This window comes from Notamacropus eugenii, chromosome 1, assembly GCF_028372415.1.
Source record: "Notamacropus eugenii isolate mMacEug1 chromosome 1, mMacEug1.pri_v2, whole genome shotgun sequence".
Taxonomy (NCBI): domain Eukaryota; kingdom Metazoa; phylum Chordata; class Mammalia; order Diprotodontia; family Macropodidae; genus Notamacropus; species Notamacropus eugenii.
This window is the reverse complement of record NC_092872.1, coordinates 639,213,169-639,239,053: the sequence shown is the minus strand read 5'-3', so window position 1 is coordinate 639,239,053 and position 25,885 is coordinate 639,213,169. Positions and strand designations below refer to the sequence as shown.

General features: G+C 36.3%; 2 protein-coding genes across 5 annotated transcripts in view; one reads left to right on the top strand and one right to left on the bottom strand.

Moving 5' to 3' along the window:
* Positions 1-9,589, top strand: part of CEP68 (centrosomal protein 68) — a 44,984-nt gene extending 35,395 nt beyond the window's left edge. For all 4 annotated transcript variants that reach the window (XM_072635400.1, XM_072635402.1, XM_072635403.1 and 1 more), the window contains 2 exons: positions 1,928-2,086; positions 4,222-9,589. In XM_072635400.1, the coding sequence (XP_072491501.1) occupies positions 1,928-2,082 (155 nt within the window). In that variant the 3' untranslated portion in view covers positions 2,083-2,086; positions 4,222-9,589. The remainder of the gene's footprint in view (positions 1-1,927; positions 2,087-4,221) is intronic.
* RAB1A (RAB1A, member RAS oncogene family) overlaps positions 7,793-25,885 on the bottom strand; it is a 43,444-nt gene continuing 25,351 nt past the window's right edge. Inside the window, exons 2-6 of the mRNA XM_072635404.1 lie at positions 23,564-23,636; positions 16,293-16,388; positions 14,801-14,896; positions 10,186-10,317; positions 7,793-9,717 (exon numbers count right to left, since the gene is read on the bottom strand). Of these exons, the coding sequence (XP_072491505.1) occupies positions 9,520-9,717; positions 10,186-10,317; positions 14,801-14,896; positions 16,293-16,388; positions 23,564-23,636 (595 nt within the window). The 3' untranslated portion in view covers positions 7,793-9,519. The remainder of the gene's footprint in view (positions 9,718-10,185; positions 10,318-14,800; positions 14,897-16,292; positions 16,389-23,563; positions 23,637-25,885) is intronic.

Sequence of the window (25,885 nt, the reverse complement as noted above, 5' to 3'; positions counted from 1 at the left end):
GGTTTAGTTATAAAAGTGGTTTTCATTTTCTGGCCTCACTCTTGAGGTTTATAGTACCTGAAACCGCTAAAATGCACATTATTTATCACATGGTTCTGGGACAAATTGACTGCCTCCAAATCCTTTTTAGTTACCTTTTTATATCAAGACTTAGATGCTATTTACTGAAGTCAAGACTAAGATTCTTTTCAAGTTATTCCCTGAACTTACACTGGGAAATGGAATTCTATTCAACTACACATTCTTTTGATTCCTAGCCCTTTTCCCTCCTCCCCCTAAATATTTTCATAAGAATTTAAGGTGTTTAGAAGGAGAGTATAACCTCATAGTAAACTTGAAATTCAGAAAAAGAAAATAACAGAGAAATTGTGTGAGAAGGCAGAGAGAGTTTTCATTGTTGGAATCAGGAAGACCTGGGTCTGAATCCTGTGAGCCTCTCCATCATCTCATATGCTGCCCCAAAGGTCTCGTTTTAAATTTGCTCCATTTAGAGCCAAAGATGTGCTACACACCTGCTTTAATCACATTTGAAATTACTTTCCTTCTCTTCTGGCTAGTCTTGTTAGGCCACAGTGTCTCTACAGCTCTCTTAGAAGACTTGCCTTTGCCCGGATGACGCTGCCTTGGTGTGGCTTCCTGTAGAAGCTGATCTCCAGCCTTTGGTCCTTCCTTTCATCTCATCAGCATTGTTTCCTCTTCCTCTGCTGGCTGATGTTGTAGCTGTGGCAGGAAACTTGAGCACTACCAAGGTTGATAAAGGTCCAGGGAATGAGATGGTCTTTGTGTTCCAATAATGGCTGCAAATATTACAATCCAAAGGAGGGCACTTATCTGCTGCCAAATTGGTCACGAGCAACCCGTCCCTCTGCTCCTCCGGGTGCAGAAATGGCTCTGAAATTAAAGGTGGTGACCTGAGAATACAAGTGTAGAGGTTCATCTTCCCTATCTTTCCACATCCCCACAAGCTTGGATTTTTGTCTGGTTTGAGACCTAAATAAAAATTGTAAACAGTTTGTTTGAATGAGGGCTTTTTTACTTGGCTTTAAAACAAAATTAATTTAGCGAGAACACATTATAGATTGATAACCCTCACCTACCAAGGACCCCACAGAACCTGAAGTGGCCTGGTGATTGAAGTGAGAGCCCACAAGTGAGGGTCCTAGCCCTCCTGTTTCCCAGGGCAACATTCAGGGGCAGGGCCAAGAGCCATAAAGGAGAAAGATAAGCTCCAAGAGATTGATGTAAATACTGGAGCTTGGGACCCTGATCCCAGTTCCCTATCTGGGGATTTGTATACTTTGTCTAAACCCCCCAAGGTTTGTGTGTCCATTCACATGGTACTTTTCTCCAGAATTCCTTGTCAGTGTTTGTACTCATTAGATTCTAGGATCATTGATTTAGAATTGGAAGAATTTTTAGAAGTCAGTCCCTTTATTGGACAGATGAGGAAACAGGCCCTGAGAGGTTGAATTTTTTTTTTTCAAAGACTTGCCCTAAACCTCATAACCATGACTCACTCAGTCTCCTCCTACTGCCAACCCTTTCTCCAATTCCCAGTGAGTTTTTTTTTCTGAAACCTCCTTTTTGGGGAAGGGCTTAGACGAGTCATTCCTCATTCTTTACATTTTGCTGCCCAATTATTTAAACCCAAAGACCTCATGAGCTAACTTGTAGCTTTGAGGGTAAAAAACAACAAAAAAACACATGGATTTGTGAACCAGGTTTTGAAAGATCACCTACTATCAGTTTCTGGTAGTCCACTGGGCTTTTAATAGTAAATTTGTAAAACTATCTTTGAACCAAGGATTGTCAACTTGATGGGGAAAAATATTTCTGTAGGATCCAATAGTATGTTTTGTTTTTTTTTTATTTCTTGGATAGCACTTGCACATTCTGGGTGTTAATTACTTTGATCCCTACTTGTTAGTTTTAAAGGATGCCCTTGGGTTGATTGCAAGGCAGTCCAATGAGCTGGAGGACCATGCAGAACACCTATATGACTCAGTCTTAGCAGCTCTGGACATGATGGCCGGCAATACTTCTGGCCCAGACAGCAAGCCAGCTACAAGTGAAAGGATATAACCAGGTAAGCAAAAAAATAAAATTAAACGGGGCTGGGGGTGGGGAGATTTCTCTGTTCTTTCTTCAGAAACACTTGTGCTTAATAGGTATTTGTAGAATGAATACTTGTCTGCTACGGTCCTTAAAACTGGCTGAGCTCAGAGTTGTTTGTGATAGGTTAAAAATGATGGAGAACTGAGAGAAGAGAAACAATAAACAAGTTGCCAATTGGAGGGGGATGGGGAGGGTGGGAATCGGAGGAAGGGGCCCAGGCAGACCATTTTTAGAAGGCAGGCTGGGTGGTGCCTGCCTTGTCATAATGGGCAGAGAGCAGGGCTTTAAGTCGGAAAGACTTGGGTTCAAACTCTTCCAAGCACTTTTCAGTTCTAATGAAATGACATCTATGAAGTGCTTTGCAAACCTTAAAGCGTTATATAAACGTGAGCTATTATTAATATTGAGGCTTTGATTTCATTAATGGAGAGATATTACCAATGTAGAATGAATCAGTTAAAAATGCATTTATTAATATTCCTTCTATGTGCCAGGCCTAGGGATATAACCCTCCAGTCGCATTCTCTTGGAAGAAATGTATATATGTTAAGTATATGTGTATGTTACACTTAATATATTGCCATTTTCATGATGTATTATGTAACTATAATTATATTTAATACGCGTTATGAGTGTATTCTACATATGCATGCATATTACATGTATATAAGATAAATAAAAAGTAGTTTGGGGAGAAGGCTCCTGCAGCTAGGGAATCAATGAAGACTTCATGTGTGACCTCTGAGCTGAGTTTTGAAGAAAACAAGGGATTCTGGGGCAGATGGGAGGACGGTGTGCTTGCTAGGCATGGGGGACAACCATCGCAAAGAAAGAGAGAGGGAAGGTGGAGTGTTGTGTGAGGAACCACAAGAAGGCCAGTTTGACAAGGCTGTGACATGCAAGAGGAAGTGGATTTGTATACATAATGTGGTTGGAAAGGTGGTTTGGAGCTGGGGTCTGATGGGCTTTTTATTTATGAGCCTAGAGGAGGGACATGCACATATGGAAAACCATCTATAACTTAAACCTTCCTTGCCTGGGACAAGAGCTTAAGTGACTTGTCCACATGGTCCTAGAGCCAGTACTTACATCTTTGGCAGGACTGGAACCTATTTTCCTGACTCTTAAGGCTGGCCCTGTGTCCTCTGTTGTTATATCATGGATAGAATCAGCTCATTAGTGATTCTGTTAATTTTCTTGAATCCTTTCTATTAGCTTAGAGAAAGGATAATCTCATGCAGCAATACTGATTGAGAAGCAAGGTTTCTCTCCCTCATCTCCCCTCACCCACAAAAAGATGCCAGTCTTTGTCTTCTCTGAAACCTCCAGTTTTCCCCATTAGCATTTTAAGAAACTTAAAACAAATTTAATCCCAGTATCTTTTCTCTCTATGCCATAGCTAACTCCTCATGACCAACAGGAGCTCAGCATCTCAAGTTTTATTCTCTCCTGCCTCCCACTCAGGCTCTGGTGAACCTGTTTTCAGTCCTCCTACCCTGACTTTAAAAAAGGAAGTAAGGGGGTAGTTTCTTCATGCTTTTAAAGAACAATTACATCTTTTGATCTATGTGGAAAGATGAGGTGACTGTTAAGGACCTTGGCAGAGGAACATGCCAGCCAAGTGCTCACCACCATTCAGAGGCTGCTCACTGTCATCGCTCATCCCCACTATCTCAGGAAGGGTTTAAGAAGTAGACTAGGCTGGCATTTAAGCATGGCATTCTCTTCCAGAATGGTCTCTCTGGTGAATAGGATACTTCTTGTACTCATGTCAAAGGAGCAATCTGTGCAGGATTGCTGTGTATTGCTAATACATTCTATGGTATTTGTATCACATCCCAGTTCTAGTACCAGCTCTGTCTCTGTGTGTAACTTTGGGCAAGACAGTTAATCTCTTGTATCCTTAATTCCTTCATGGGTAAAAACAAAAGATAGGATGGTCCCTTAAGGTCCTTTCTTACTCTAAAATGAAGATCTACTATGCCTAAATTCAAACTACTAAAGTAAGACACCCTGGCATGACTAAGGATGCACATAAATCTTGAATTCTATTTTTCTTTGCTGGCCCATTCCTGCCAGTAACACATGGCCTTCTTTCTATTTCAGGTAATATCTCAAGCAGTGTTGGAATCTGCCAGCCCAAACCTGGTAGTTTGGAAAAACAAGAACTTGCTGGAAGCCCAGCAAATTCAATGACTTTTTTTTCCAGATTACACTGATGTAGGATAGAGAACCACAGCACTGACCTACTGGCTCTACATGAATTCTCATGTGTGAAGTGGAAAGCTACTTGAATTATTACTGAAAAAATGAATCCTCTAACGAGAATCTGTAAAAGGGAAAAGCAGATGTCTTCTAAACCACGGTTTTTCTCAAATGGTGCTTCCAGCTACTCTATGGGAATTGCCAAGCCCCTCAGCTTCTTAGTTCTTAATTGAAAATAAAATAGCCTAAGTGACAAGTCTGTCCCTTTAAAAAAAAAAAAAAAAGGGAATGGCAGCAGTTCTCATAGCCAGACAGTTGTCTCAGGAACCTGTTTTATTTAAGTGTCCACAGAGGGCTAGGAAATGACATTGAAAGTACTTGGCCTTCCAATTGGGAACTAAAAGAGCTATCATTGGCCAGAGGCTTTTGATCTTTCCACAAAGAAACCTCATTTGGAAAAACCAAACCTTGTTTGGGAAACCTTTTTGCATGTTTACAAGAAAGGCATTTTAACACTTGATCTACTGATGAAAATGAATACAGCCCACTGAAACGTTGGGGAGATATTAACACTAGTTTTCTTGCTGAGGACAGTTGTCTCTTTTGAATTGAAAGATGGCATGTCAGTAAACATTAAATGCCTGTTACTGAAGACACTTTAGATTCTTATCAGATAGATGACTTGATGTGATTTTTATGTCCATCTCTTGGGTAACTTAGTGTTTGGGCTCACTTAATTCCTAAGGTTTAGGTGTAAATTTACCTTTACCCTTAACAAAAGAATTAGAAAAAGATGGAGTCTCCTTACCACCTTAAAGTGGAAATGTAATTTAACCAATTAAAATAATTCTGTTCCTTTTTAGAACAGTGACACTAACTAGAGGCCTGAAGAACCGAAAAGTTCATTTTCACAAATGGAATTTAATACCTAAGAATTGAGAAAAGGGGGTTCTGTAGTGGAGTATTAAACTTAGAGCTTTTGGGGAATACTTCTAGATTTGAATATATTGCTTTAGAAAGAAAAATCTGTTACATTTATGAAGAATGGGAAAGGTCAGCTGTAGATCTAATCATTTTCTGAGGCAAGCCATGAAGTATACATTCTAAACATTCAACTCTAGCTAAAGGAAATTGCAAGCTCCTTTGCAGTGGTATAAAACCTCTTTGAAGCTAGATTATGATAATGTTCTGGGATCTACAAAATGTAAATTGCTTACCTATATGATCTAGCCAGATTCAGACATTTCAAATAATTGGTCATGCATTACTACAAAGAAGTAATTCCTACCTAGTCTGTTATAGGGAATGTTCAATTAGATGGTAAATGTTTATTATAGGGAGGAAATAATCCTCTAAGACTTAAGGCCAATTAAAACACAAAATGAAATCTTTCTAGATATAAAGATGACTCAAGTTTAAAGTTCTATCCTGATGTGACTCATTGATCCTGGGCAGGTACAACCTAAACCTTGTGGTACCCTGGCCTCTCTCCTTCCCTCTCTCCCTCTAGGACTAGAGGAATTGCTAGTCTGCGTTGATGGAGGGAGTTAGCATATTGGAAGTTCTGTATACAAATTAAATTATAGTCCTAGAAAACCTTCCCCTCCCCCCTTCAAAAAAAAACCCAAAACCTTTGGCCTATAGAGACAGTTTCGTATAGGAGAGAAAGAGTGCTGGGCTGGGAGTTAGAAAAGCAAGGCTTAGATGCTGCCACAGCCACTACTGATGAGATCATGGGCCAATCACCTCACCTGTTTCCTCTATAATGTGTGAATACCTATAGTATGCATCTCATGGGTTATACTATGATGTTCAAATGAAAATGTAAAACCCTGTGTAAAAAAACTAGTCAACAGCTTCTCAAAATGTGGTCAGGGAATAATTAGGTTCCAGAAGGTCAAAAATATGTTTTATAATAATCTTTTAATTTCTAAATTAGAAATTTGAGGGTCCTTGGTTTTTAATTATAAAAGGGTCTTGAGACAAAGTTGAAGAACTACTGACCTGAGTCACAGACTGGTTGTGATTAGTATTAGTGGAAGGACTTCCTGATACTAATAAAATCACAGATATTTAATATTTTGCCCCCAAATACACAGCAATCCTCAATAGAAATACTAGTCTGTCACATTTGGACTGATCTTAAAGTTAGGAATTTGTACATGAGTCAGCTATGTGGATAGAACATCCTGTAGAAGGAAACTACTTGGTTCTGTACAACAAGTGATAACAGAAAATGGAATTCTACACTCATGGTGCCTCCTGAAATCTAGTACTAGATTTACACAACTTCTGAAAGGAAGTTCCACGGAACATTCTTGGGAGAGGTCCATTTTCTGTAAGTGACACTCCAATTCTACATCATACAAAAGAGACTTTAAGCTATTAGCATTCACATCCTTTTTCCAGTCAGTAGCAAAACATCATAGTATCTGTGGAAGCTAACTTTATAGCTGGCTAAGAGTGCCAGTAGTAAGCCAGTCAAAGGCACTATTCTGCAGCGGGGGTGGGGAGGAAATAGGTTTTATCCCTTTAGTTAAATCTACCTGGGCAAAGAGTTGCTGAAATCAAGACAGATAAGAGATGTTATGTATTATAAAACTCTTGAAAATAGGTTTTATTAAATCCCACGTCCCTGTTAGAAATACTTTAATGTTCCTCTGTAAACATCAACGGGAATAATGTAGAATGGTAGAATAAGCACTGGATTAAGTCAGGAAAGTCCCAGTTGTACAAATGACTAGCTATGTGACCATGCATAGGTAAACTTTTCTGAGCCTCTCATTTGTAAATTGAAGATGTTAATGTACAGTTACTATGAGCATGCATCTGAAAGCACTTGCCAAGCAAAAAGCAGTACAGAAATGTTAATGGTAGTCTTTTACTAAGTCAACATTATTGCTAATAAATGAAATTTCAACACCCTAAGGTCAAGGAGGCTCAAGAATGGCTTCCTACTCGCAAAGATCCCCATTTTCTTCAAAGAACTGTTTCTAGTGTATGTTATAATCCCCAACATCTAGCCACAGTTTATTGTGGCCCACAGTCCCACATTAAATAGCTTGTTTCTAAACATGAGGGCAGAAAGCAATGCCTTTCCCCCATGCAACTAAAGACTCAGTCCACCTCCAACAGGCATAATGAAGGGCAACATGATTTTCCATGTCTTGGGGAATCATCAAGATTTTCTGGGATTATTCAATGAGCATGTAAATCTCATGGAAACTTTGCTAGTGCACCAAGAATAATGAATGCCTTGAGCAACCTAATTACTGTACGTAATCAAATTTTGCTTCAGAATCCAAAGTTTGTGTTTTACTCAATTATTTTTCAAGTATTTCTGAAAGTTGTGTTTTATACTAGCTATTAGTTATTTGAAAGTGTTTTTAAAATTACCCAAGTACTGTCTTTTTCAGGAAATGATCAGTTGCCTTATGTAGTATGAATAGATTCTCAATAAGCACATCTAAAATACAAAGTAAACTATGATTTTATTGTGAAATTCTCATAGATGGAAAATTCAATTGTATATTTATTCTGTTCATTCATTTTACAATAATCTTACCCACTTATTTTTGTACCATGTATTACGATTGCCTGTTTAGTGAAAATAAAATAAAAAATATTTTAAGGGTTGCTTTTACTTGTATTTTTAACCCCTGAATTAAGTTCAAAGACTCCACCATAGGATGTGTTTGTGTACAGCATTTTGGCTATTGTAGCATATCTTTAAACAAACAATAAGGGGAGAAAATCTTAAATGAAAGTGTTTAGGGGAAAACAAAAGATTGAGAACCCAACTCAAAAAAACCCAAGTGCTTCTTGAGACTTACATTTTCATGTGGGTGCAAAAATTCACCCAGGCAAATAACTTCCTTTTATCATTTCCACCCAGCCACAAATGGTTTAACTTATTTTTAGGGGTATCATCTTTCAGGTAAGGGTTATCAACTAATGAGAGAAAGCCTACTCCCAAGCTTCTTCAGTGTTTTAACTTTTCCCCCAACACAAGTTATATAGCTACAGTTTATGGAGGGCAGAATAATTATTGAAGATAGTGCGCTAAACTTATTTAATAAAGTTGAAACGGTATTGATTCAGAATATGGAAGTAACAGTATATAAAAAAAGCACATACTGGCTAAATTACATTAGCTTGAATTGTTAGTCTGATCATTCACAAGTTAGGAAAAAGATACAATTTTCCATCTCTACTACAGATGAATTAACAAAAGCATTTCTAAATAATAAAGCCATTTAAAAATGGTTTTAAATTTCAGAGATAATAGACTAAATATTGTACATTCAAAATGTACTTGATTTCCATAAATACCACTTTAATCTCCCTCCAAACCAAATCTGCTAAATCCCTGTACAGTATACATGCCTGCACTGTTGCATCGTTTATCAGGTATATTAGCTGGGAAGCATTGTTGCTGCTATTCTAAAATAGATCTAAAGTGCCCTGGTTGAACATAAATGGCTATGTTTTGAGCACAATGCAAGCCTATATTTCCCCTTAACCATAAGAATTAAGACAATACTTATCACCATACAGTTTGATATTACTTCCAATAAGTACAATATTTATTAAACATTTCTTCAGTTGTTTGTTACATATTGTGCAACAAATTACAATATTCTGCAGCCACAAATTATATGCAGAGTATGAAGAAACTAGTAATCAGATAGTGTAATCTTTCCATTTATAACTCTACAAGAAATAACTAGCAAATCAGATCTTACATATAACATCTCACTAAACTTTTATGCATGGAAAGTGACAGACACTGTTGTGCTGTTTGATACAAAATGGCTGAACTTCATCTTCAGAAGACTAAACCCGACATCTAAACATGCCAATATAAACATCAAAACAAAATATATTCTAACCAACCACGGGAAACAGTCTGGTATCAGGAAAGCAACAAGGATTACACACATTATTTTTATAAACCAGCACACAAAGGTTTAAAACAGTTCTGAAAATGAAGTTAGCTGTCTTGAGTCAAGGGAATAAAAAAAAAGTCAGTATTGACCATTTACAATCTCTGACCTTTGTGGAGACGGTAAGAATCTGTTGTAGTGCAGCTACATACAGTACAATTCAGGCAATTTTGTTATTTTTTTTTGTTTTTTTTTTTTTCACTTGGGTTCAGATTGCAAATTCATTGTTGTGAGAAAAGAAGGGAGGCAGATTTTAGCAGCAACCTCCACTAGATTGCTTGACTGGAGTGCTCTGAATTTTAACATTGGATTTCTCTGCACCCCCAGCTGTTGCTCCAGGGCCCATTCGCTTTTTAATCTCAGCCGCCATTGTCATGAAAGACTGTTCTACGTTTGTTGCATTCTTTGCACTGGTTTCCAAAAATGGAATTCCAAGAGAATCTGCAAATTCCTAAGAATATAAAATATGACATGAAGAATAAAGTCAGACCCATTCTCCATTTGCATCCTTTAAGCAAAAAACATAATAAACTGTATTGATAATAAATATATCAAGCCTTTCCCCCATAATGGTGTCCAGTTATGATTATTCTCCCTATCCCTTTTGCCTGAATTCTTCCCATTTTAAATCTCAACTCAAATACTAACTCTTTCAGGAAGTCTTTTCTGATTCTACAAAGCAATTTGTTTTGTACATGCATCATTATTTGAATTATATTAGGTTAAATTCTCCAAGTTTACTTTGATTAAAATGAACATTCCTCTAACAATACTCAGTTTTTTGATTCAGAAAGATAGGAGTACTTAAATAAGGAATGATAGTAGATATTTAAAAGTGAGAATAGTTGTTCTATTTTTTCCAAACCTTAACTTGAAATAAAAGTATAACAATAAAATCTAAAGAATAAAACTCACATACCTTCGCTGTTGTGTAGTCTACTACTTTCTTTGTGGTCAGATCACATTTGTTCCCTACCAATAACTTGTTGACGTTTTCACTGGCATAACGATCTATTTCCTGCAGCCACTGTTTTACATTATTGAAAGACTCCTATAAAAAAAGGCATCAAGAAATATAGTCAAAATCAACTTCTGGACATCAAATATTCAGTTTCCACACTGGAAACCTTAGCATTATCTTTGTTTCTTCTCTACCTTCACTTTTCGATTCTACACTTGTTACCAAGTACTACTGATTTTAAAGTCTCTCAAATACGTTCCCCTACTTTCTACTCCTCCTTCCACCCTAAATATAAGGCTCACTGCTCTCCACCAATTCATCTTTTTTATAACACTGTTAGAATAATCTTTCTCATTAGCATCTAGTCCCTGGTATGTCACCTCTTTCCACAAGCATCTTCAGTGACTCCCTATTGCCTGCTTACCATATACAGTTCAAACTCTTTATCTGACATATTAAGGCCCTCCACAATGACATAAGTGGACCTTTCCAACCTAACCTCAAATTACTCCACCATACATACTACACCAACTGATCCCCAAACTCTACTTTTCATAGTCTCCAAGTCTTTTTTTTATAATGGTTTCTAGGAATGAACTGATCTTTCTCTCCTCTTTGCCTAAATTCCTCACTCAAATGCTAACGCCTCCAAGAAGTCTTCCCTCATTATATCATTTGGGAAAAATCCTCTTTAAATTAGGCTTTACAGAACAATACTTTTGTACATGAATTATTTTGTATTTCAGTTCTGGACTAAATAAAATCCCACCAAGACATAAGCTCCATGAGGCAGGTGACAAGGTTATCTAAACACTATCTCCTCTGGAGACTAGTACAATGTTCTGCCAACAAAAGGTACTTAATGTTTGTTGAGCAATAACTGAATACATTAAGATGGCAGAATCGTCCCTCTTGACCACTGGAAAAGAGGCAGAGGCAGTAGGTGAACGGGGAAAGTAGAAAAAAAGAAAGCAGAACCAGAAGAATGTGTGTAAGTTGCAAAAAAGATAATTCAGGTTCTATGTAAAGTAAAATTTCCTAAGAAAATGAAAGCTATCTTTCTATAGGTAGAATGTGATACCAAAGGGAGACAAGCATCTGTAATCAAGATTAACTCTGCAAGTAGAGAACTGTTGACAATGAAGTGAAGCCACAGAGAAGGGATTCTTGTCTACCTCATGATTTATACAAGGAAGTCCCTAGGTCCGTCCCTCCCAACTCTGAGGTTCTGAGAAACAGATATAAACAAGAAAATATTCCTAAGTCTACACACCTCAACCGATAAAGCATCAGTATTAGGACTACCACAGGCAAGTACTGTATTTGGAAAAAGAGCTTAGAAAGAATGTGGTGCAGGACATAGAAAACTGACCATTGAGTCAGGAAGATTCATGTTCATTCTGTGCCTCTGACACAGGAAGGCTTTCCCTTCTTTCTTCTGGACAGATCACATAATTTCTCAGTGCCCCAGGCCAAGTCACTAAAACTAAGTTACAAAGGAGTTGTTGGCTTGTATCAGTGCAGTGAGTTTCAACACTTAGGAAATTACCAGAACAGATCTCATGTCCCTCCCTAGCTTAACATTAAACCATAGCTAATGTAAATCTAATACAAAGCAAAGAATTTTCTACCAGACAAGAGTATGGTACATTTATTATCCATCTAGTACATGCAGGCAGGTCCAGGGCCATCTCCAGTCATCCTGATCTATATCTTGCCACTGGACCTAGCAGCTCCAAAGGAGAAAGTGAGACGGTGACTGCACAGCCCTCTATCACTTAAATTCAATTCACTTGCATGTCATGGTATTATCTCCCTGATGTAATGATCCTCTTCAAGAATGAAAGACAAACAACAACAGCATATGCAGAGCACTGGGCTATGTATGATAGAAGATTCCCAGTTCCTGTTCTTTATAGTTTTAATATCACAACAAGGTATTAAGTCTGTAAGAGGTACAAGTTGCTATGTGGGATTTGGATGGTGAGGGGTGATCTTACTGCATGATACTGATTGTGTACTAAGTATTACTTGATGTTTTCACAAAAGGTACCACAGAAGAATAAACAAGTTAATCTCGGAAGATTCCATGTCCCTTAATTTTCTGGATGTTCATAATAAAAGACCTGTTGAAACAGGAAGACAATTTATGTTTCCCATTACACCAAATCTTAGAGATTAAAGGACAAGATTTTAAGAGCCGTGGCAACTTTTGGCCAGAGTCAAAAGAAAGACCTTTTCCATTCCTTTTGTTCACACCAGCAGGATTTTTACTAGTTTCTACTCCAAATGAATTTCATTGTTCTAGAAAATCATGCAGGATGATCAGTCTGAACGACAGAGATGATGATGATAACAATAATAATAGCTAGCATTTTTATAGCACTTAGTACGTGCCACATACCATGCTAAGTGTTTTACAAATGCTATCTCACTTGATCCTCATGATTCTGGGATGTAGATCTCAAATTATCCCCATTTTACAGCTGAAGAAACTGAGACAAACAACATTTAAGTGACTTAATCAAAATCATACAGGTAATAGGTCGTTAGGTGCCACATTTGAACTCAAGACTTTTGCTTTTAGGTCCAGAATTCTATCCACTGTACCATCTATGTGTATGGCTAGGGCGTGAGGGAAGGGCCAATCATGTGGAGGAGGGCAAAGAATTACCAATGGACAGTTTATGGTGCTCTAGTGGAATACACACAGTATCAGAAGCAAAGTCTGCAAGAAAGACATATTTGGGGAGGGGGAGGTGTAGAAGGGAGGGAGAGAGACAAACAGACAGACAGACAGACAGACACAGACACAGACACACACACACACACACACCATCTATAATAATTAAAATGGCTAACATTTAAATAGTACTTACTATGTGCCAGCAACTGTGCTACATACTTTACAATTATTATTTGATCCTCACAACAATCTTGGGAGGTAGGTGTTTATTATTATACCCATTTTACAGATGAGGAAACTGAGGCAGACAGAGGTCTAGTGAGTCGGAAAGGACCTCAAAAACCATCTAGTCGAGATAGTTCTTTTAAAAGAAAAAGCTGTGATTTTTGTCACTTGAAGTACACACAATGATGTGATCACAATCCACTGAAATACCAATGTTATCTTTAATTACATCCTTACTGCAACTTTAGAAAGTAATTTTAAAAAACTGAAAAAAATTCTAATTTAAATCTACCTTAACTCTTGTTTTTTCAACAGAACAATCCTTAATTGTAGGTTCTTGAAACAACAGACCCTTTTTAATCAATAAATATTTATTAAGCACCTTCTATGTGCCAGCCATACTGATAATTTCTAGGCTTAACTACACTAAATTTTAAATTATAATTTACCATCAAAATCTCGGATTTTAAATGATTCTGGAAAACAAAACCTGCCTAAATATAAAATCACTTAGAAGTAAAGCATAATTTACACCCAATTTTTTTTTTTGACTAGTGCTTCTTTGGCGTCTGAATTCTGTATATTTATAAATTTCCATTCCCAAACAAAACAGCTTCTTGGTATACAACTGTTGTCCTAACCTTTGGTTCTTAACCTAAGCCACTTTTGCAAGTAGGAACCTATCAAATGCTTACTGAATTACTTACATACTACTTTTCTTCCAAATATTCTTCAGTCTCTCATATTCTTATCCCTTTTTTTCAATACTAATACCTCAACTAGGAGAGACTTCAAATTTCACTTTTAACAACTTTATTAATCTGACTTTAGGTATAAAACATGATAAAAAAAAATTCAGCTCATTTCTCCTAAAACTTGCCAGTGAAAGTAAAGCACAACAAACCCCCTGGTTTACTGGGTATTAGATAATCAAGCTATCGGCTGGTATCAATCTCACTGTGAAATATAGCACTGCCCTCTAGAGATCTGCAGGATAAAAAGCAATCTGAAGATATTATTAGTAAAAGCCAATTAAAACAAAGACTGGCCAAGAAGCAGTTTCAAAATCAAAACTGATGCTGGCACACAATGGAGTCAACAGAGAAGGGAAGTCTTTAAAGAAAAGATCTTTACTATGTTGATTATGCCTTTTAAAAAAAACTCAACAGTGAACTCCCAGTGAACTCCCACTCCTTTAACCAAGGAATCTTGTCCTCTGAAGGTGAACTATCAAGCTCACTGTTGATGTACTTGAGATATGAATATACTGAAAACCTGGACTGTAAGAAGTGAAATCCTGGTTCAGAAATGTGAAAATCAAAGACAAAACAACTGTAAGTGAACCATCCCTAAGCTTATCAAGTTAGAACATACTGCTACAAATCTTCCTTTAATGACTATAAAAAAAAAACAACCTCAAAATACTAGAAAATACTGCAAAAAACTAGAAAAAAGTTGTTTGTTCTCTTGTAACAGGATAAAATTAGCGTTTCTTCCAGGTCTTATGATATTTTCTGTATTTAAAAATACCAAATATTACAAACATTCTGTTTTGTTAAACACAACGGGTTTCGACAACAGTTACATTTTAAATTAAAATGTCTGAATATGATCATTCTCACACAATGCTTCTACTCAATCAACAATTTCTGAAGGGCTCACCTGGTCTGTCACATCATATACTACTATGATGCCATGGGCTCCTCTGTAATAACTGGAAGTGATTGTTCGAAATCTCTCTTGGCCTGCTGTGTCCCACTGTTATTTAAAAAACAAAACACAAATTGTTGGATTAGAGTAACTTTTAAAAACTCCCCACATATATTAAGGAGATATTAGCTTCAGACAATCGATGGTAACTCAATTGCTAAAATACCTTAATGTTAAGATGAGAATGAATACAAATATAATGGGCACAGGTGTAATACACAGACCTTTATAGGAGTATTTGTATTATTTTTAACTAAAAAGGACACAGCTACAATTCAACCATAAGGTATTTTCTACTCACCAGTGAATTCCAAGGTATGGATCCATGTCAGGTTTCTTTTGTTTGTTTGTTTTTTTAAAAAACACAGTTACCACACTACCTGGAACTGTGCTGATCATGTAAGAAAACAAAAATACTTGATAAAAGTATTCTTGCATCAAATTTCATTTAAGCAGTATACCTTATACATGAGAAACACCATGCCAGTATTTTAAAACAATTTTAAAGATTGTTTTCCATGTAAAACTACCTAAGAAGTACTTAAAGAATCCATGAGATATCATATTCCCTCTACTACCAATTTGCTTTCCAACTAAGACAATACCTAAACCTCAGTAAGTAAAAATTTATTTTAATTTTGCATATCTCAGAGAAGATAATGTGCGTGCGCGCATGCGTGCGTGTGTGTGTGTAAATTGCTGACTATCAGACTAGGCAAAATTCCATTTGGAGGGAAAAAGTTGCCTTTTTTGGTGGTCTTACTTAAAATTAGGACACACTTTGTAACTAAACTAACACTGAATGCTTCTTGAGGGCAGGGATATAATCACATTTATCTATATGTTTTTCTCTGTACCTAGTAGGCTACACTGTCCACAATTGGCCCTTAACTGAAATTTGTCATTCAATACTTTTTACTTGAGGGAACGAGAGAGAGAGAATAGTGGTTCTATCTTGTTGGGCCCCTAGGCCAGGCCCCACCACCTATCATCAATATAGAAATTTTAACTGATTGACTATTTCTGATGAGGGCCTGCTCACTCCTCTTTACACAGCTTGGTAGTCCCCTGCTCCTGGAACTCACCATACTGCTGGTTATACTTAATGTGAAAACTCAATGGGCTCTACTCCCTCATAGCTCAGAACTGAGTTCAAATGACCAAGTAGAAACTAGAGCCACACACTACCATGGCCAGCTCAATACACACTCAACACCTACTTTAAGTGAGTAAGGCAATTTCTTCTTGCTTTAACAGAAGATTCTGAGAAAGCAACGTAAAACACAAGACAACTCTTAATCCCAATCATTTGACTTTGCTGCTTGCTTTGGCTATAGATTTCCAAAATTACTTGATTTTATTAAAATATATCTTATGCAGTAACAAAGCCTAAATCATCATAAATTTATTAAGATAATATTACAAATCTTAAACAAACACTTACTATTTGAAGTTTAATTGTTTTTCCATCTAACTCTATGGTTCTTATTTTAAAATCCACACCAATTGTGCTGATGTAGCTTTCTGTATATGTATCATCCTGTGAGAACAAAAGAAATATAATCAGCAAAATTCAGCACGTTTGATACGGTAAAGAAAGAATGGCATATACAATCTTACTCATAGTTTCAGGTTTTAGAGGAAGTTACATGGTATGCTGGATGGTATGCTGGACAGAGTGCTGGATTTGGGGTTAGGAAAACCTGAATTCAAATCCTGCTTCAGACCCTTATCAGCTATGTGACTGTAGGCAAGTCACTTAAACCTATCTGCCTCAGCTTCCTCATCTGCAAAATGGGATTAACTAAGTCTACCTCTCAGGGCTGTTGTAAAGATAAAAAATAATATTTGTAAAGTAATCTACAAACAAATTATAACACAAATTCTAGCTAATATTTTAGAAAGCACATAATTAAGAGGCTAGCTTCTTCTGAGTCTCATTCCAGTATTTCCCTCATTGTCCTAATTATAAGACACTAAATAAAATTTTTTTTAAAGAATATCTAGAAATCTTTCCATATGAAGTTTTTATTCTTTTCATTAGCAAGAAATATGTTCTATTCCTTACTTGATGTTGAACTTTTAAAAATTAAACTGGTTTTGGTAATCACTTTTAAGAAGGAAGTCATTTCTTTGTGCAAATTACAGTAACAAAAAAATGCAAAAAAAGGAACTATGTAATGTCCAAATATTTTTCCATTTGCCTATAACTGATATTCAGCCTTCAGGAGAAATGCCAACTTTTGTTAAGTAACTGATAAAATGAAATTGAAGTTTAACATTTTTGTTCCTTTAGTCAACTGTCTTAATTTAAATCAAAAGAATGATTACATGGTCACAGTCAGTGGACAACTTCTGTGTAAGTAACATTTAAAACACCTACTACATAAAACTCTATACTTAATCATGATTTCATTACTATGAGCACACTATGAAAGCAGACCAACCTCTTGATGACTTAGGGTCACAGCCTGGTAACGAGCCCCTCCAGACTTAGCTGGGCGGTACTCAGATGACAGTCATACCACCATGGAACCTATATTATTTGGTAGGACCTGCCAGAGCATGCTTCCTGGCATAGCCTTCAAGAATCCAGAATCGTTGCTATGCCATTAAAAATGAAGAGGATTTTAGTGGAAGATCTATTGCAGCAACTCCTCATAAGAAAAAGTTTAATCTCAATCTTTTTGTTCTTTTATCTTATACTAATTCTCCCAGATGAAGTACTCACACAAAAACAAATAGAGAACTGCTATCCAGGTTAATTTTTAGGGAAGACAGAACTAAGGTAAAGTGTGTAGGGTATATGCACCCTGACCAATTTCAATGATTAGCAAATAAACCAAAAACAACAAATAAAAAACTAACATGACAACATTGAGCAAAACAGTGTTACCTGAATAGGCTGAATATAGAAACACAGGTCACTGAAAGCAGAACTGAAGGCCTATTGACCCAGACAGGAAAGGGGGCTCAAGGTGGGTGGATAGTGGATAGGAATGGTGAGAGACTAGGGGTTCAAATGGGCTGGCTTTAATCAAATGGTCTAAAATTATTACATGGCAATTTGGGACACTATTGGTATTTGTTAAAATGTCTTAATGATGCTACTATAAAATAACTGGGGCAAGATTATAGGTCATAACATAGGCTGCAAATGGAAGCTAAACCAAATAATAAGATGGTGAGATGGTGAATTATAGCAACTATATTAACAAGCTCTAGACATTAGCCATAACGAACACTCAGATGCTATTGTAGAAAACAGGTGATTAATCTGTATTAAACTGACTGAGTAGCTAAAGAAATGCTATTTGAGGAGACAGAAAGATCAGTGTGTAACAAAAACATAAATAAAAAGTTAAAAGTCCCTAAAATTTGCCACAACCACAATTTGGGAGTAGTGGTACATATAGAGAAACAGATCTTTATTTTTACTCTAAAGAGTGAAAAAAGCAAGCAGCTAGCTAAGTAGGCAATAGAATGGACTACTTCTAAAGGAACAAAAATGATCTACTCTTAATGTAAAATGTACAGAGTTGAAAGCTATGGATCAAACTTCCACTGGGTCCAACATATGGAAGGGATGTTATAGTTACTTTCCTTGGTTGGGTAGATGACTAAAAATGCCTCATTGCATCAGAGGAGCATTGACCTGTTCCAAGAAGACAAAATGAGTATGTTTGCAACTACTGTGGCCACTTAAATTGGCTACAATTCAGGTTTTATCCATAAAATCTGTATAGAACTTGTTTCATTATTTTAGGCACTATTAATTCAAGAATTACTCATTTAAGCATGAGTATTTTGCTTGGCCTATTTTTAAAATTAAATTTTTTCAATTTGCAAAAATCCATCTCCATCCCCTCAAGAACCAAAGAAAAACAAAACTTCTGTTACAGACATGTATAGACAAGCAAAACAAATTTCACACTGGTCATATTCCAGAGATAATACTATACTTCATTTTAATTTTGCTAATCACTTTTTAAAATCACTTTCTGAATCTTTTACCTCTCTATCATGAAGTAGGTAGCCTATTTCATCACTAATCCCCTAAAATCATTGTTGGTCATTATGCTGATCAGGGTTTCCAAGTCTTTTAAAGTTTGTCTTCACAATATTGTTGTTATTATATTGCTCATGTCACTCTGTATCAGTTTATATAAACCTTCCCAGGTTTCTCTGAAACCACCCCCTCCCTCCAACACATTTCATTATTTCTTACAGCACAACATCATTTCATCATACCTATATATACCTGTTCAGCCATTCCTCAATTGATGGGCACCCCCATAACATTTCCATTCTTTGCCACCTAAAAAGAGCTATATTTTTGTACATCCTTAGTTTGTTCTTCTTATGACTATTCCTTCCCTTATTCTATATATCCTCAATTCTCCCTTCTTACCTTTCCCCACTACTTCCCTCTCAAGTGAAATGTACTTCTGTGTGTGTGTGTGTGTGTGTGTGTGTGTGTGTGTGTTCTTCCTACCTTCTTCCTACCTAGAGGTAACAAAAGGTGAAGCAGAAACAAATGAGACAACAAATTTAAATTGTTTGGCACATAGTAGTCACTGCATAAATGATTCCTTCCTTCTACCAGTTCAAATGAACATTTCAAGCGTCAGTCACTCTCCCTACCCCTTCCTCCTTATTTCTAATGATTTCTACATGACACCCTGATTATGACAGATAATTTAGGTTAGGCAACCTTTTCTCTGCTGCCCACTCCCCTGGAGTACTCCTTTCTCTCTTTTCCATTCTTATAAGAGCAACAAGACATAAGAGAACCCCTACAGACCTTTTATCTACTTAGATTTCCTCTATGACTGCTGATGAGAGGATTCAGAGGGAACACATATATCATTTCCCTGTATATGAATGTAAGGTTTAATCCATCATTTTTCATTTGTGTTGCTCTTTCTGTAGTTTCTTTTAATTCCTATGTTTGAACTTTAAAGTTTCCACACAGCTCTCGTATTTTCATCAGAAATGCCTGGAAATCCTTTATTATATCATTAAAAGTGTATTTCCCCCCTGGTTATGTTATTCATGGCTGCAAGTCAGAAATTTATGCCACCTTTGTCTTCTGAAATAACACATTCCAAGAACTCTGTTCCTTTATAGTGCACGAAATCATTTGTGATCCTTATTGGAACTTCTTGGTACTGGAATTCTTTCATTCTGGCAGCTTGCTATATTTTTTTCTTTGTCCTGAAAATTCTGAATCTTGGTTATGATGATCCTGGAAGTTCTCTTTTTGGAGTTTCATTCAGGAGAAGACCCCAGTGGATTCTTCCTCTTTTGCCCTCTGGTTCTATGGGATCGGTTTTTAAAATTTTTCCATCATGGTGTTAAGGTAATTCAATGAATCTTAAATTTTTTCTCCTTAATCTGTTTTCCAGGCCAGTTATTTTTGCTAGTGCTATTATGCTTTCTTCTTCTTTTTTGCTCCCCAGTCTTTTAACTTACAAAATTTCTTATTGCCTCATGGACTTTTATTACACTCATTCTAATTTTCAGGCAGTTTGATACTTGAACAAGAATTTTATACTATTCCACTAACCTATTAATTCCCTTTCCAATTCTTTTTTTTCTTCCACAGCTCTCAATTCTTTTCCAATTATTTCCTCTAGTGATTCCTTTCACTGATTAAAAATATATTTAGGGTTCTTTTTAAACTCTTGCTTTAAAACTCTTCCAGGAATTCGAGTTGAATTTGTCCTCACACTTGGTTTTGCTTGTAGATGAGTCATTCTCTTATTTTAGGTTTGTGTCTTGAGCACCTGTCACCATAATCACTTTTTACAATGGGATTCTTTTTTTGACTGCTTATTTTTCTAGTCTTCTTCAAACTTAATGTCAGCGCTAGGTTTGGTGCAATTCTGGAGGGAAAATCTGTGCTGATTCTCCTGCTGTGTTCCTAAGGGTACTGAATGCTATGTTATTTCAGGCTCTCAGAGACAGGTGAAGCAGGGACACGTGAAAACTAAACATGCTCCCAAGGTGGTCTGATTAGAGCAAAGTATGATCGTTACTCCTCTAATCTGAGCTCTGTATGATTCTCACCTATGGGGGTTGGATCATAGGAACAGTAGACTGCTACTAAATACTGTCACTACCACCTAGCTAGACAGCTGTACTCATTCAGAATGAGAGAACTGTAGACTCACCTTTGGTCTGAGATTCCTGCCCCAGTTACTCTTCAGCTGGTTTCAGACTAGGCTAGAAGTTGGAATTGAAACTATCCTTTACTTTTGAGGTCAGTCATACTGCTGCTGCTTGTTTCTGAACTTGTTCCTTGATCATACAGAGTCTAAGGCCCACAAAGACTCCAAACTCTAAACACTAGCCCTAGGCAAAGGCCTTCTTCTCAGCCTACCCTCCATCTGTGACCTGGAACTGGGCAGTGACTGACAAAGATGCCAGTTGGACTGTTTCTACATCCTGCACAAGGTTACTGAGGCCAAGTATAGGTCTAGGAACTCCTCTTGTCCTGTGTATAGTCTTTTCCCCAGAAAGCATACTCCTAGTTAGATCCCCTCTCTAGTGTCCACTTTCCATCTGCCTGTGTCAACCTGGGCTAGAAGGTTCCCTATGACTTTTTCTTGTATTTCCCTACCAGGATTTAGTCTGGTGAATTTTCTAGATATGTCTGAAGGAGTTTTAAAAACAATTTTCTGTAATTCCTGCTACATTCTGGTTCTACCCTCCTAACACATGATATCTAAGTCAACCTGTTTTTTAAGTTAAATTTTCTCTGAACTGGTAACTGTGATATTTCACATTTTTAATAGCCTATTGCTTTAGTCACTAATTTGAACTGTCACTTGAATTTTTAAAAAATTAACTTTTTTCCAATTTCATTTTAGTACACAAGACCACCACATACAGATGGCTTAAAATCTGAGCTCCATCACCAATATGCCAAGTTTGAGATTTTCTTTAGATTAAGTTTTTGACTGATCAAGCTAACCCATAACTTCACATTAGTGCTGAAGTATTCTAACATAACAATTATCATATGGGTGTTTTATACAGAAATGAAGGTTTTGTCCTTTATGACTATAATATGCATAGCTCTAAAATCTAATTTTATAAAAAGAATTCCGAATTTTTTAATATAGCAAATTCACTGAAGTATTAAACCTTATCTGGACACAGCTCTATATTGTAAGAAAGGAAGGACTTTTTTTAAACTAAGGTTTCACTGAAACTGAACATATAAGCTTAATTTCCCAAATATGATTCATAAGCATGTTTTTTTTTTCCTTTGAAGTCAATAAACAAGTATAAACAAGGGATTTGTTTTTTAAAGTAATTCTGTTGGTGATCATTACATTAATTATCTCAAGGGGTAGGAGTTATTTCCTGAATACTTAAATTATTTGTCAAAAGTCTGTAATAGAATCTGCATTAAGAAAGCAGATGCAAACGAAAGGCCTCGACTTATCCTTTTATTTACTGATAAAAGTAGCCCAAGAAAAAAGTAAAATTGGGGAGTGGTAGATGAAACAGTACCAGGAAGATTCTCAATATTTTCTATTCACATAAACCATTATCCACATGTCCAGTTCAGCAGTTGGAACATGATGCCATTGTGAGGTTGAGATGGTGTACCAGCCCCTGTTCTTTCTTTCAATCTAATAGTGATGTGTTATATGTAAGATTCTTTATAAAATCTAGTTATCAAATAATTTCCTCTTCTCTACCACTAATGGAATGAGTCAGTCCTCCACCAAACAGATCAGACATCACAGATGTACAACACACATTTACTGAAACTCACAATCTCAGCTTAATTTCATCAAGAAAAAACAAAACTTCTGATTGCACATACGCCAACGTATTTATAGCAGCACTTTCTGTGCGCATTACAAATGAAGTAAAAGTTTTAAAAACACTTAGCACAGTGCCTGGTACACAGGGGGTGCTATATAAATGCTTATTCCTTTACTCCTTTTGTCAAGTAGCAAAGAATTGGAAACAAAGTAGCTATCCATTCAATTGGAGAAGGGCTAAACAAATTGAGGTACATGAATGTAATAGAATATTACTGTCCTTGCTGTAATAAACAACAAACATGAAAAATACAGAGAATCATGGAAAGACATAAACTGATGCAGTGTGAAGTAAGCAGAACCAGGAAAATAATATCCACAATATCCAGCAATGGAAACAGAAACAGTAACTTAACGAAACAGAACTGAATGCTACAAAGTTATAAAGCTGCTTGACCCCAAACAGACAAGAAATATGGGAAGAAATCTCCCCTCTCCCTTGTTTCTTTATAAAGATCTGGGTTCATGAATGTAGAATACTGTGTATATCATTTTAATGTCATTGTTTACATGTTTTGATCAGTTTTGCTCAATTTTTTTCCTTCTCCCCCCCACGCCACCCCCAATGAATGCTTTCAAGAATGGCTTTCTGTGAGAAGAAAGAGGCTAGAATACAAGGAAAATCCGAGCAATGAAAAAACAAAAACTATCAATAATAATAATAAAAACCTTTGTGTTAAAAAAAAACACACGTGTTTGACAATAAAGAGCGGAAAAACCTTTACAAAGCAAATTTCACAAAAGAATCTTTTCCAAATAAAAACAGCCTAAGAAGTTAACTATGCAGACATCACTGGCAAGAAAAACTATCTTACATGTTGTTATTATGTATTATTCATTAAAAAGCAATCTTGTTTCAAACTTTACTTACCGCAAACCTAAGGAGAAGGCAAGATTTCCCAACACCAGAATCTCCAATCAGCAGTAACTTGAATAAATAATCACTGCAAGAGACAAAAAGGAAATACATTAAACATATTTCATAAGTTGAAAAAAGGCTAGCCAAGTGTTGGAAGACCAGGGGTCTTAAGATGATTTCTATGCATAGTTTAGCCACAATAAACATTACATAAAGCAGCAGGAGCTCTTTTGATACAGAAATCTCTGTGACAAGCAACCATATTCCCAATTCTGAAGTTCAGTAACCACCTATTCCCAGGCAAAAATTTAAAAAAGTCTGCAAGTAACTCTTGCCAATAAATGGATTTTGTTTTCTCCTCCTTGAAGGTTCATAATAATTACTTAACTCTAGTACTCACAGGAAGGGACCTTTGCAGAGGTTTTTTACTCCTACTTAAAGAGGCAAATGTTTAATTTCTGAAAGCGGTACTATAAACATTCAAGCCTAGAATTGTGGTGAAGTTAAAAGCTACCTATGCATACACAAATCTTGACCAAATATCTAGGCGTGAAAATGATACCAAGAACACAGCAAATCAGTTTTGTCTATACTTATTCTCATCAATGCTTAGACTAACTAGAAGAATCCCTAAATAAAAATAATCTCAAAGGTCTTAGGAATGAGGTGGATTGAAAAGGAAGACGAGAGCTGTTCAGAGTCAACAGGCAACTCTTTAACAAACTGAATTTTTTAAGTTTCCACCAATGGATTTTAACCAAGCTTGTTTGCTAGTTACCCTTTCCAATTCTAAATCATTTGCTAAATGTTCAAGGTCAAAAAGGTGATAATAATTTTGGATTCATAGTTCAGTGAAAACAATCCTTATTTTTCAAAATATTTTTGTTTTACCATGTATTTGGTCATTCAAGTTTAAAGCTGTCACTTTTGATAGGTTTTAAGGAGATATATTTCAAGTGTGTTTTATTTCAGCTAAAACATTATACCTTAAAGTAAATGCCATCATTATGTACATTAAGTCATATCATTTTAAGTTATCAAGGCTCACTGTCAATATGACTTAACTTTAACCTTAAAATTAGCTTACTTCAGTTTAGTTTGTCCCCAATGGGTACTCTCTCCAATCATGTATCACAACCTACATATGCCTTCTTATATGAGATTCTTGTTCATAAATTCGCTGGAAGCCCTTCCTCTGGTTCTTTTACTATGCCATGGATACCAGAACAAAACTGAAGCTGTCCATCTGGTTAGATCATTATTGTTACATAATCTATCTACAGCACCTCTTTCTTAACTACACCTATCCTTAATCATGTATTTTCAAACTTCCTTGATGTTGCTAGCCAACAAACTGCTGGATAATTTTACGTCCTGCAGCCCCTTCATCTGACTGGTTGCTTCTTCCTACAGCTTCCATTTTAATGAATGTATCCAATCCAGCTATGTCTTCATTCCTCTCCTGGCTCCATTCCTTGTCTCTAGATTTTCTCCACTATGACCCTAATGGGTACCTTCTCTCATCTCCTCTTTCAGCTTCCTTTTATGTGCTGTCTTCCCCACTGAAATGTAAGGTCCATGAAGACTAAGAGTGCCTTTGTATTCTCAGGGCTTTGATAAAGGCATTACACAGACCCTGACACAAAGCAAGGACTCAAAAACCGCTTACTTTATTTTGAAAGAAATAACACTAAATCTGTCTTAATTTGTCATTTTGCTTATATTCTTTCAGAAATCTTTTAATTTTGTGGTCGCATCTATCAGATTATTATAACAATAATATAAGGGAAATATGCTTTAATTAGAGTTGTTAAAACTAAATTTTGTCCTACCTGGACAAATGCTTTTCATATAAACCTGAGAAAGCAAGATCTTCTATTCTCTGTACTGTAGCCAATTCTGTGCATGATCATATAGTTTTCTCCTGAAAAGTCTGTGAAAGCCCACCTAGTCCCTTCATATATTCTCAAGTATACCCTTAAGAAGTAAACAGAACCTTATCAGAACTATTTTATAGGGATAAGAAAGTAGACACAAGCAGTCATTTGTCAGGTCTAGCAATTTTTCCTAACCATACCACTGCTATTTATTCATACAGTACACTGGATACTGAGGTAGTAAAAGTCCAAACGCAGATTTTACTGTCTCTTGTGCAGAAATGCTGGTGATATTAATGATCTTACTTTCCAGTTTCACCTCTTGCTTTCCTCTCATTTGCTTTTCAGTTTTAGGTTTGGGTTCAATATTTATTACCCCCATTACTCTCAAAAGCTAGTTTAATGTGGCTGCATTTTTTAAGATAGTGAATTTAAAACATTCTACTATCATATTTTG